At 37.1% G+C, this 13,564-nt stretch overlaps 1 protein-coding gene and 1 long non-coding RNA gene across 2 annotated transcripts; both read right to left on the bottom strand.

Moving 5' to 3' along the window:
* Window positions 1-2,180: 2,180 nt before the first annotated feature.
* Window positions 2,181-4,448, bottom strand: LOC110055552 (uncharacterized). The gene is made up of 2 exons (XM_020761943.2): window positions 3,805-4,448; window positions 2,181-2,571 (listed from the first exon to the last, which is right to left on the bottom strand). Exons 1-2 carry the CDS (start codon window positions 3,982-3,984, stop codon window positions 2,311-2,313), a joined length of 441 nt encoding a protein of 146 aa, XP_020617602.1. The 5' UTR covers window positions 3,985-4,448; the 3' UTR covers window positions 2,181-2,310.
* Window positions 4,449-5,925: 1,477 nt separating this feature from the next.
* LOC110055543 (uncharacterized) lies at window positions 5,926-7,130 on the bottom strand. Its single transcript, XR_002297359.2, has 2 exons — window positions 6,849-7,130; window positions 5,926-6,071 (listed from the first exon to the last, which is right to left on the bottom strand). It is a non-coding gene; the product is annotated as an uncharacterized LOC110055543 (long non-coding RNA).
* Between the last annotated feature and the right edge of the window lie 6,434 nt (window positions 7,131-13,564).

Raw genomic sequence — 13,564 nt, 5'->3', positions numbered from 1 at the left:
TTTTACTTTTTTCATATATCCTAAGAAGTCATAAAAACTCTGCTCTAGTTTTGTGTCAAAGGCGTTGACATTCTCGAAATAAATATAATAACCAGTTGATAATGTAGGTAGGACAAAGTGAAGGACTCAAGTTGTCACTGAGCAAACATCAGAAAATAGAACCCTCTTTTGTCTGCCAGCAAGATATCCTTTGCTTTTAAACTTCATCAACTAAAAAAGTGTTATTGCATAATAAGTGAAATTCAATTTACGGCCTCTAAGTGCTTCGTAAAACATATTGAGAAGGTTATTGTAAAAAGCCGCCGATGTTATAAATTATTGTCTTCCTTGGAATGGTAAAATCTTTTTGTCGTCCCATTAGTCCGGGCAAACGAAAAGATGACACAAAGAAAGAAAAAGTGAACAAGAAAAGCAAAATATATATTGAAAACAACATGGATTTCGAAGGATAACAAAACCTCTGTGTAAGCCGAAGAAACCCTGGATCATATCGATGTCAATGTTACTCAGTTAAGAAGTAAAAATTTTCTTAAGTGCTGACCTTTGGTTTTGGTATGGAAGCGCTTCCATGTTTCTTTCCTACTCATCTATTAATAGTAGCATCTATTTCCTACCCCGGAAGGGATAAAAGAAGCCGTTTCTATTTCCGGAGATAAGAGTACTTAGGAAAATGCCTGTTTAAAACTCAGTCCTTTTAGTCCCATTAATTCTTCCGTCTTAAATAGAGGAATAATTCTGAAAATGCTCAAAAGCCATAAAATGCATTGAGTAGTCTGTTTGCTTTGAGCTGTTGTATTATGTTACCTGGTGACTAATTTAAACTGTGGCTATCATACTGAGTGAGGCAGCAGGTGCCGTACATTTTAGCGCGAAAAGTGATTTTATTACTCATTCTTCGAATATTTTTTCTTCGACATATCAGTTGCTTTTTTGATTTTAAGATGTAATTTCGCAACAGTTGCAGTGTTCACGAAACATCCCGCAGCCAGGTTCACTCAATCTTCGCCGTAATTGGGGACAATAAATGCTTTAGTGTGTAGACCATGCAATGAAGTGACCATCAGTCTGGCCCACTTTAAATGCTGCCACATATGTCTTACGTATTTTATCCCAGTTTCTCTCTAAACAGGAGTCACGTCTTCATAAGAGAGTCATAAGTCTTACTGTTCCGAACAAGGTCGACCCTCTGCGTGCAGAAGTTAGTTTTGTCGCAGTTTGTATATTTATATAAGTTTTCAGTCGTCACACTACAGTTGCATGTCCTAAGAATATGGACGGTTCAACGGAGGACATTATGAGCCATAGTTGCGTTGCAGTTAAGCGAGGAGAAATACAACCCATTGTTTCCCGTGGGGCCAGTTTTTAAGTGCTGTGTTATACCTCCCAACTCAAAAATAGAACAAGCTGCGAAAACATTACTGCTTGACGCAGGCTGGCAAACAAATTTGCCGCATTTTCAAGGTGAACGACGAGATCAAGTGCGATTCGCAAGCTCAAGTCGTTGTTTCCCTTTGCTTTTGTTTGAGTCTTGACCCATGACACGTGACGTGGGCTCTTCTAGCCGGTAAACGTATTTGAGTTGGGAGCTGTTACAAAGTCATTTGATTTAGCTGAGTGTCATGATTTTACAGAAAAGCTCTTCAGATATCGACGGTCCGGTACACCTGTAGAGTGAACCTTTTGGAAACTCGTTTTGAAAACAATATTGGAAAGAGACGTTATATATATACTACTCTCTGTGAATTCGTTAAAGTCAGATTTTAGTGGGGGTAAATCACCTACAGATCAAACATAGAATTTAATATCAGTTCATTTTTGTACTACGTATTCGAACCAAGCAAATTAGGAATCGCCTGGCATCAACAAGAAGAATGAAAGGAATATGTGGCAGGCAAAGCTTTTCTCCCCATCTTATGTCAAAGTGGAGGTTTTCTGTTTCTGGTTATTTCCTTTATAATGGCATGAACGTTTGATGATTTAATTCTAGGTATAGAAAAATGGGCCTTAGTAACTTTGCATATGATTGAAAACATGCTGCCATAATATTTTGTTTTCAAACGGGAATTTCAGCTTGATGCTTAGCGTAGTTGCTAAAGCTGACAGGGAAAGAGTTCCTTTGTTTCATTGACTTGTAAATCTGAATAACATAAACATGCTTTGTAAACAAATACCACAATCCGTTTCATTACTGGCATTTTAATACATTCTATTTTATTTTTCCTAAGTGAGTAACATTATCAGAATCATTTTTAAGTTCATTGAACTATGTCCGCTTCATGGCGTCTCTGTTTCTTTGGGGAGGAAGATCTTTTACTCTTTGACGACGTTATTAACAGTCTCGAATTCCTTCCTTTTCTTTCTCGACTTTGGAAGAGCTTCAGCGGGAGGCAGCGAGGGTGGAAGTTGAGAAGGCGAGGGTGGAAGGGGAGGCAGCGAGGGTAGATTTGAAGGCAGCGAGGGCGGAATTGGAGAATCTGATGGAAGTGATGTAGGATTGATAGGAGCTTTTCCTTCTAGACCTGGAGCTATGTGGCCTTTGCAGAGAATAGCCCGATAGCTGTCACATTGTCGCTGTAAAAAAAAAAAAAAAGAGGAAGAAGTTGGCAAAAGTTAACTAGTTGCACTGCTGAGTCCATCAATTTCAACCACATTCTACAAACAATGCAGATATGCATTTTTGTGTCCATTACAGTTCCTTGGTATTGCTTATCGCCAATGACGTGAGAAACAATAAACTATGCTTATACCTAGACACATTGCTAAAACCTACTAACTAACAAAGCGTGGTTTCTTCAAAATAAAACCCATTAAGAGACCAAATGATACGACATTATGCATCACTATGCAGACCAAAGTGTTCTTACATAAAACATGACAGTTACCTTTTGAAACTGTATAATAATACAAAACATGAGGAAGCATAAAGTAATACGCGGATGGAATAAATTAGATAAGATTAAAATAAATTAAGTAGATCTGACTAAAACTTTGGGGTGCCGTCAACAATTCAATTTTGCGATCTGTTTGTTTTTGTTTTTGTTTTTATTTTGTTTTTATTTTTTCAATAAAGTTGTAGTCTGATTCTCTTCGTTCGAATTCGTTATGTAGCAAATATTCTATTTTAGTTTTAGTTTTTTGGTCGTAGTTGTTGCAAAGATAGACAAGAACTGCCTAAATACTGCGGAAATATTACTCTGCATTTGATGTTTACACTCGGGGACAGCTTAAATCGAAGTCGGCAAGTTTTGTTTTATTTTTTTGTTGTTGTTTTTTCTCTTACACCTTTGAGGGTTTTCGATCTTGACGGCACCTTTTATGTGGTCAGTAACGTAATTTAGGTCTTCTCGCAGGTTCCTGGCTCCTCGTACGGCTTAAAACGCCCGTGATAAATGGTTGAAATTTCTTAATCAACGAAAATTATCAACGGTATGCCATGCGTGATGTTGAACGCTGATAGGAGAACGAACTTCATGTTCAAAAATTGACCAAAATAGAGATATTTTCTTAATCCGCCAAATGACCCTCTGCCGTCTGTCCAAGACCACCTGTCTATACCCAGTGGCTTTTTTCCCCCAAAATTCGATTTGTTCGCTATAACCTATCATAGTTATCATAAAAAGAAAACTTCATCCAAGCTCGCAGTCGTGTAACGAAAACTCTTCATTTTAAACGTTACATGTACGTTCAATTAAGCACATAATAAAAAGTAACAAGGTTCTAGTTAGCAGTATTCTAGGCTTTTTCTAATAACAGTACTCTAAACGAAAACTGAAGGTTTTTTTCAAAGCTGTGACTAATACACACCTGAAGTGGTGAATTCGGGCCCCACCAACCCCACCTTCGAACTCTGCTGTCATCTTCCCGTGAGCCGCTTCTACAAAGTTTGAGTCGTCTCTCTATAAGTGTTATATAAGCTGAATTCTGGATCACTAGCGATAAAAGAAGAACCAGAACTGTGGCCACTGCAGCAAGGTTTCTATTCATCCTTCCTGGCCTTCCACTATATAACTACAACGAACAGAAATCACTTTGAATTTACTTGTTGTTGTGTTGTGTGGTCACATTGGATGTGGCATGAATTTTTTTTTTTTGGACGGAACAAGTAGCAAGCTGGGGACGTGTGTTAGTGATAGTTATTAGCCATTCAGTGGATGCTGATTTCCGTTGGCATATGAGCTTTTTTAATTAATCTAGCGATTTTTTATTGGCACTCGACTTAAAGCGAGTTTTTCTTATTCACTAGCCTTATGTGGGCGAAGTTTTTTATTGCAAAACTTATGAAATTTTCTTAGTGTTAATCAGATTCTCGAATCTTTCCAAATGTTATATATCACACGTAACGCTTTTTACTTTGTGTAAATATCGATAATCGCATTTTGTGAATGATACATCCTCTTACCCTCGAGAAAAATAAATATTTTACATGAGAAAATTAATCCATTCTTTCTATAGTGTCCAAAATCGGATGGATCCACCCATGTCAATGCCAGTGAAACTGATAAAAATGGGAGAGAATAATATGGAAAAGTAGCGAATTTTGTCTTGAAGTATAGATGTACCAAATAAACGTCAACAGTGATCCCTGAAGGTTATTTCTACGTTTCTACGTTGAATGAAGTATAACAACATAAGTTTGCCACTAATTGAACACTTCATTAGGCAGGTTTTGACGTAGATTAAATTATTGACCGTTATTTTTAATTAAGGCAATGCTTTACCTGTATGTTATTGATTTGACAGACTATACTGCTCATATTTTACTCAGTAGTTTAGTAATGTTACGACAGGGTTAATGTCTGCAATACTGAACAGTTTTTAACTCACGATTTTAGTTAACAGTCGCGTCCTGTAATTCCAGTTGAAGACTTGATAAGTTCTACAGTAGCCGGGGCAAATTAAAGTCACAACAGCGACGTTCCAGAAAACGAGCGCCTCTTTCTAGTGGTAGCAGTATGCTATTTCTCTCATTCGTTCTAGTAAAAGGCAACACTATGAACTTCAGATTTCAGTTACAAGTGTGATTTGACAGATGTTATGAAGCAAGCTTGCAGAAAATGCAGAAAATCATTTCATAGGGACATGAACCTGATTCAGCATTGCTGAAAAGAAGCTGTGAAACTGACCGCTAAATGGAAGAAAGTAAGTTCAAATAGAACTTAATTTAAAAGCCTTACAACAGTTGCAAAAAAAATTCTTTTCAACAACAAAAAAGGAAGGAAACAGAAAAAAACGCCTTTTTTTTTCTTTTTTTTTTTCACTATGCGAGCCACAGCAATGTCGGTTAAGTTTCATCCGATCCAATACTGACATATTGAGCCAGGAATGGAGATTTCTTATTGGTTGATGGCCCTGTCAGCCTAGCCTGTTGTGTTTACTCGCTTTTAGGTTAAACATTGTTTACCTTGATTGGCTTGCATTCTAAATTAAAACAAAATGTGGAGCTTCTTTTACTTCTGTCGAAAAATTAACCATATCCTCTTTCGGTTAAAGTAGTCATGTGTAGTTTGTTTAATTTCCATTTTCGTATCACAATCACTCGATTTCAAGGAAAACTGTGTGAAAAATAATGAATATATTAACTATAACTTTGATGTAAAAATATTGCGAATTTTTCACCTACTTTTTTGCAGTTTAACAAGGCGAAGACAAAAACCTTAAAAATTCGCGCCTCAACCGATGGCCTTCTCATTAGTTATGAGATGATTACCACCGGAGCCCTGTTAAACCTTTCAATGGAAGAAAAGTCCGAAAATTGTTATACATCCTAATAAAATTTACCTCTAAATTCAGTGTTACTCTACAATTAACAAACAGAATTGTAAGTTCTGGTCGCACTAATTTTAAAAAGGGTGGAACTCGAAAAACTAAAATTTACCTGTAGGGTCCTTTTTTTTTTATTTCGGTGTTCATTACTCAGCCAGGAAATATGTTAACAGTTTATTTGACTTTAGTGGTTTATTTGCTAATATACATATTCCAATACTCCAACTATGATTTCTTCGTCCACCATCTCTTGGAAAACCAACATCTGTGGGGCAGCGGTCTATTTATTCCAGAAAATCATCAGAGGCCTGTTAAAAAAAAAAAGGTGCAAAAATTTAGAGGGAAATGTTCAAGGAAGGATTTAAGTCTATGGTTTCATCCGGTTTAGGGTTCCAAAGAACCGTACGCGAAGATAAAGTCTTCACTTAAACCTAACAACCCATAAAGTCCGAAATAAATGGGTTGTTAGTTTCAGTACCACAATAAAGACAAGCAGTATATCTACTCTACCACCATTTTGGTTATCCTTATCCACTGGAGTGTCACCAAAAAACATTGGGCAATCACACTTAATTTCGTCCTCAGGTTTCGTTTTAAAGTAAATACTTTTTATAGCATTTGTTTTACGCCCATTCAAACAAGATTCTGTTACCTTAATAAAGTATCCCAAAATTTTATTTCTATTCTTCACTGAAGTAAAAGGAAGAAGTTATGTTCTGATTCGTAAATATGGGCTTCCCTTCCTTTGCATGAAGCTAAAGCTTCTAAAAAGTACCTACCTCGCGTTGTTTAGTAACGTCTCAGAAAAAATCTTTGACTAAATCAGTTCTCAAAGACCAGTAACGAGACAACTCAAAAAACCACATATTCTCCCGACAACATGCAGTTGTTAAACTACATGTTAGAAAAATTCGTGAATAAAGAAGAGACTGAACTGAGTCTTATTTTACTTGCGCTAATACAATTCAAAGAAAACTGGGCAAGTGCTCCACGTCTGTAAATTCTCTCCTTATACTGACACAACTACATGCTTACTTAAAAGGCCCAGTAAAGATTATCTTTATCAATGAAAAGGTCCTTTTTACCGGCATTTTTCTCATTTTTAGTCTCTTCTGCTTGTTTGAGAAAGTGTCAGAATTGCCACGTAGTGGTACTCTTTCAGACTGCTTCGCTCTTCTTTCAATGTCGTCTCCTGAGATAGTACCGATGTATGATTCAGCGCTGTCCATGATTGCCAAGAAAATCGTCAAGGTAACGACAAAAAGGCACCACTTCTTGCTATGCATCTTCTCGATTGACTTTCACAAGCCGACTGTGAGAGCCTTCTCTGGTTACGAAAAGAATCAACTTATAATGCTTTCAAACAAACTGAGAAACACATTTTTTGCAATGTTTACAAACGAAAGTAAACGTTTCCTGAGGCGGGTGACATTGCAAAGCAAAGAAAAAAAAAACTTAAAAAGTGCTAACTAAAGCGAAAAATTTCCACTTGTTCACTCGTCTTTCATTTTGATTCTAAGATCCATAAATCATCACGCCGGAAACCTTTTGCTTGGGCCTTTAAAATGTAGACATAGCTGTTAAACTGATCCATTATCATGTCGATGAAATCTCTTGTGAGCTGCAAAACTAATTCTCTCCAATCGTAAAAACTGTTTCTGTTTACACTCTAAACAAATAATTCCCGACGTTATTTAGACTCCTATCATCTAAATCGCACCAATAAACAACAAAACTACGCCAAATACTTTTATAATAGTGGCTCGATATAACGCGCGCTCGGATTGGTTGAAACAGCGTACCCAAATTAAACGTTCCCTATGTCTCAGGAAAACGAAATAACAAGGAGCTATTTGTTTACAAAAGTAGTGTTAAAACTGTGCTAACATGACACGTTTTACTAGATTCAGACAAAACGGTAAACACTTAGCGTAATCTTGTGTTTCCCCCTACACATCTTTCGTGCTCTACCATTTTCTTCCTGCTTTGCAACAGAACAGAGCACAGTCAAGGCCTCTTTACTTGTTAAATACAGATAAGAAAAAATGCACTCGAACGTTTTCGACTGAAGTTTACATGAGACACTTTTCAAATAAGGTAAACTTCGTATACAGTTTTCTTCATTTCTATCTGTCCTCTTTATGGAATTTACGAACAACGCTACATTGTGACATAGCTTATTGCCATATTTATGCTAAAACGGCGTCTTTTTACCCATTAATTTAAATACTTCAATGTTTACTGTTTTCCGCATTTGTTTATTTACGCATTGAAGATCCACAAACGTATACATTGATTTCAGTGAGTTTTATAAGGATAGCTCAGTTGTGACGCCCATGACATGCACTGTAAAAGCACTGAAAGAAGTTTCCTTAAATACATATAACGTAGATGCAGTGTATATAAATATAACGTGAAAGCCTCTTGACTGCTTCCGTCGCCTTTCGATTTATCTTTCTCTGGTCAATGGGCAATACTTCTCTTTAATTTGAATGCAAACTTCATCCTCGAATTTGACCTATCGAGAAATGCAAAAAAAAACAAAAGGATATTGCAAACTAAGCTTTAAAAATTGTGAGACAAACTCATTGGAAAAACAAAATTAAAAAGGGAAGAAGTGTCTCGTATTTTCAAATAATTGTTGTTGGAACCAATGAGGAACGCAAACACAAACAGGGTGAAAAAATATAAGCTACTCGATTACATTGATCCAAGTGAGACCGTTGTAAGTTGCTAAACAAATATTCAACTTCAAGATCTTGAATTAGAAGAAGGACTTAAATTTTTTTCTTTCCTAGGCCCCCAAATTATCTATTACGCTTAGACCAAACCATTAATGTCACCTAAATTACAATATATGTTTTTTTCTTAATTTTTGACTTCACAAGTTTCTGGACATGACTAACAAAAACCGAAAAAATCCCATGCCTTGGAATTTTGCTATTTTAAACTTCCGTTAATCGTTCGCAATGCGTGCACGTGCTCGCCCTAGAACTCATCTGACTTTTCATGATTTCCTATAACTTCAAGAAAATAAACACAGCTTTACCTTTTTCCTGAACTTTTTTAGCTTTTTCCAGAGCCTGAATTGGTTCAAAGCAGCCGATTTCAAATGCCTCCATTTAACACACTCGTTTGCAAAGTTGGTCACTGTGTTGTAGATGTCTGAGTCCACAACGCCGATGTAACTTTCGCTTTCAGGGACAAATGAAGACAAAAAAAAGAGAACTAGAAAGAATGCGGCCTTGAATCTACGCATAATTTTTTGGAGATCTGAAAATATTTCTTCACTCCAACGTTTGGTAACAACCAGTTAATTTAGTATGCGATACAGTATATTGTGTTGTTAAAAACTTTAAAAAAAAGAGATGTCATCAGTTGCTCAATTTTTGTTAGTTATCGACCTGTGCCAGGAACTCCCGATTTAATTACGGCAGCTTGTATTTCAAGTGTCTTTGGAAGATGAAAATTAGCTTCTGCATAACAAGCTCAAGAGGAAAGTGACACTTCATTTCCGTAAGAAACTGTACCGTTAGAGATTGCTTTGATTGTGGAGAATTGTTGTTTATACAGAATAATCCAGGATTGAATTTTGGTATAACAAACACACGCAAGAATTAACTTAACCTCCAGAAGAAAAAAAGACCAAACCAAAAACTCTTGAGCAAAAATTGTAGCAAAAATTAATTTTTGCAAACAAAAATTTTCTTAGAAAGTAAAAATTTCAACTACCAACATTTTTGTAGTTTGCAATCAAGAGTAGGGATATTGAGAAATATGTTTACCTCTGTAGAATTAATAAGTGAATCTAAGTGAGCGTCGTTGACAATGGGATAATTTTACGAGAGATGTGTCTAAATTGTTAGCTTTCCTTTCTTTATTTTTGACCTTATTGCTTTTTGTTAAGAATGGCACATGACACAGTTCTTATACATTAAACTCGATTCATTATTAACTTTACCTTTAGATGGCAGATGAGGGGGTTTCTAGCAGTTCTGTTTATATTGGAATATGTATTTGAACTGAAAAGTGCAATAGGACTATAGGTACTCATGATATCTTCATAAGATTCTACGCGCGAGGAGAAATTTATCGATTAAGCCGTGAGCCTTTCAACATTTCCCTTATTATTTCGCCTCCGTTTATTGTAAAGTAACTTAGTCTAAAACTTATTCAGAATACTGTTATTGATTAAGCTGTTTTTTCACCTTCTCAAAAAGTCATTGAGTTGTTTATTCTTATCTGTTTTAATAAACGAGTTACTTTTGACGCTCTAACCTTTAATCAACCTCGGTTACCTCTCAGTATTAGAAGGTATTACGTTTTCTTTGTCGTAACTGTTATTTGGTTAAAAGGAAAGGATTTAGAAATCAGAGGCGTCTGAGCAATTCTCTTTAACCTCGAAATTGTTGCGGAATCACTGCCAAACGCTCTTTTCGTTTTCTCGCCCTCAATTTGGAATTCTCTTTAAAATATATCGCTGGCCGCCCACATCATGTAAGTAGCCAGGTAGCCCTGCCCCCCTGATCTCTCCCTTCCCTGCTCTTTATAGGATCTCAGACCAAGCGAGAGAAGAGAGAGGCCAGGGTATGTGTTTGCTTGTGTTTTATGAGAATTCCTATATCGATCTGCTTTTATATGGGTAAAAATAACATCAGTTGTACAAGCGGGAGAAGCAATATCAGTTGTACAACGGGGAGTAGCGAGAAGCCAACTTTTTTCCGCTGAAGCGGGGGAAAAACAGATATGGCAAAACGTTTTGAGGCACGCGTTCTTATAGTGACCATTCATATAATAATAACAAGCAGGCATGCTGGAACAACCTTGAAAAGTTTAACCTAGCCTTTATCTGCTAAACATTAATGATTAGTGTATGTAATCGTATGGGCCCGAGGGCAATCAAGGATTACACGAGTACTTTCAAAGTTCACAAGATTTCCCGAGTCGCATAGCGACGAGGGCAATTTGGAAAACTTTGAAAATACAACTGAAATTAATCCTTAATTGCCCGAGGGCACTTGCAATTACTTGTGTATCACATAAAGAGCAAAATTCTGTACAAAGGAAAACTTTCAACGCCTTGCCGTCGCGTAAACAGGTTTGCCGGTTGTCATTAAAGAAAAGGCCAGCAGTAGAACGGGGAAAGCCTACTATAATAGTAAGCAAAACACAGCAAGTTCAGTTCACTCAAAGAAGTTTTTTACAAATGAAACTTTAAGCAATCTAATTTTATTCATCTGTTTTGCGAAGCTTGCAACGAGGTGAAACAACTTCATCGATCGATAAAAGACGTAAACAAGTGTCCGATAAGGTCACCTGTGATACTAGTAAGGTGACCCGAAGCAAAAGGAAGAAGTTAACTTTCAATCTGACAGCCATGAATTTCTGTAACTCCATGCTTCTTGCGACACCAGCCGTCCCCACTCAAACTTTTTTTCAGGCTGCGAATCTGTACGGGTCCGCAAATAATCCCAGGACCGCAAATGATCCCGGACCGCAAATGATCCCCAAATTGAACCGCAAATGATCCCGGACCGGAAATGATCCCCATATTAGACCGCAAATGATCCCGATCAAAAAATAAGGAATGGCATGGATTTATATAAGAGGAAGGTGAGAACATATACAAAAATTATGAACTAAAAAGCATGTTTATCATTTTACAAAAAAATATTTCAGAGCTGCTGTTTTGTTCTTCGAACGGTTCAGATCGTTTTCACTGTCACGCAATAAAAAAAAATAGTAAATCGAAAACCAGCCAATGGAAAAAGCTAAGAAATTGCGATGTACGCTATAGAAGATAACTAAATAAGACAATTCTCGAAGTTTTAGGCCTGTGCGTTTCCCCAAACTTCAGAAATTCGTCGTAAATGTTTCCCAGAAATTTACAGAGCCCAGTAAGAAAATGCCATGTTGGTATACATCCATGGTACACCAATATGGCGGCCGGAATATAGTGTAAACATCTGGAACTTACTTTGGCTTTCCAGGCGACTGATTATCAGTACTAAACAAACAAGCATCTACATAAGCACTTTTTTCTAATGCTCTAACTTCTAAAAAGGCTCAAAATCATGAGATAAGTATATATTTTTCAACAAACTCGATCGTAACCTTGTGTCCCGCAGCCTACATAACCCTGAAATTCAAAATGCCCTGGTTTCCAAAGGAAGCACGCTAATTGTAAACAGATATAAATATACCGCCTCTTATGCCTGATGAGGATAAAAACACGTCACGTGAAGACGATCCATTGAATCAGAAGTCTTGGAAAAACACATACCTGTAAACATTCTCGAAATCCCGGTGGCGATAGTATCAAACATCTATCAAACAGCTAACTTGTCAAAACGAAGTGCAAGCCTTGGCGTTGCTTGGTCATGAAGCTAAACTTCATAACTATAGCTTGGAATTTTGGCTTCTTAGAATACTCAAGTAGTCATTTCCGAGAAATTAAAGCCAAAATACGACGAAGGAAAAATTACAAAATAAATTTGTTCAAATTTCCAGTGCTACACACTAGGTGTTTTACAGAGTGATGAAGCGTTGTAGGCTTGACGGTCTACTCAGGTGACAGCGTCTTCCTTTATAGCTGCTTCATGGTTAGATTTTAGTTTAAAACTTTAGACGAATGGCGTTAATGGCTGATAAAATGCGATTTAACTATAACACCGAAATATCAATGTTTAACAAAGGAGGATATGTAGCGTATGTTGCAAGGATCGTGATTTTACAGAGAATTGCAAAGAAATGCAAGGCAAGTCGTATTTTGATGATTGAGTGGTGATATTCATAACATCGTAGTTAGCAACAAAATTTAGCCGAAAGTATGAGAAAAAAAGCAAGTTGTAAGCCATTGTAATTATAAGATGGCTTTAATAAAAACATCGGTAGTCACGTACGCCAATTCCCTATCCACCCATCCCATCATCCATGCCATTCGTTATTTTTTAGTCGGAATTATTTCCGGTCCGGGATCATTTGCGGTCCAATTTGGGGATCATTTGCGGTCCGGGATCATTTGCGGTCCTGGGATCATTTGCGGACCCGTACAAATCAATACATTTTTGGATGGAAAAATCATTTTGCTTTTCCACCAAAAGACTGCGCTTTGCTGCGTTTCTGAAATTCCTTCTCAAAATTCGTTTGAAGCGGGAAACCAAATGCTCAGCCAATCAGCATCTAGTAATAAAGCCCTCTTGATTACCAAAAGTGCCTTCGAGATTAAGAGAAAAGTGGCCTCTGTCTCAGGCCAATCAGCATCCAGCAATTTTGCCCCGTAATCGCGTTAGCCACCATCTTCATTTTGCGTAATTTATGTTAAATAACTTGATATTTGCACTAGCCAAGGTTTACCTACTACCCGCTAGAGCTCAAATCACTCGCTGAAATCACGAATATTTCTACGAACTTCCCCATAAGTTCCCAATTTTGTGCAACTGTTTCGCCACCCGTCTGTGTGTGCAGGATACAAGATCACTCGCCGCTGCTTACTAGTTTTGCGTTACCTCCGTGCAGTAATGGAAGAAAGTAAATGCACGAGATTTATTTGATTCTATTCTCACAAGAACTGATGAACCATTCTAAAAATTCCTCGTTGTTAATTATGGAATTTCTTTGACTATCAATGGCCACTGCTTGGTCTTGTAAAAGATTATAACCCACTAGTAATTTTAAAATCTCTCTCAAGTACTCAGTGTTTCCACAGACCTTCTATTGCCCTTAACTTAGTCGAGGGTGCGAGCAGGAAAGAGAAAAAGGAAAGAAAAACGAAAACAAAAAGAAACTGCTGTGGATAGAC

The sequence above is a fragment of the Orbicella faveolata genome, unplaced genomic scaffold (genome assembly GCF_042242905.1).
Source record: "Orbicella faveolata isolate gen_17 unplaced genomic scaffold, um_ofav_v1 contig_35, whole genome shotgun sequence".
Classification (NCBI taxonomy): Eukaryota; Metazoa; Cnidaria; class Anthozoa; order Scleractinia; family Merulinidae; genus Orbicella; species Orbicella faveolata.
The sequence above is the reverse complement of the archived record's forward strand: the minus strand, read 5'-3'. Positions and strand labels throughout refer to the sequence as shown.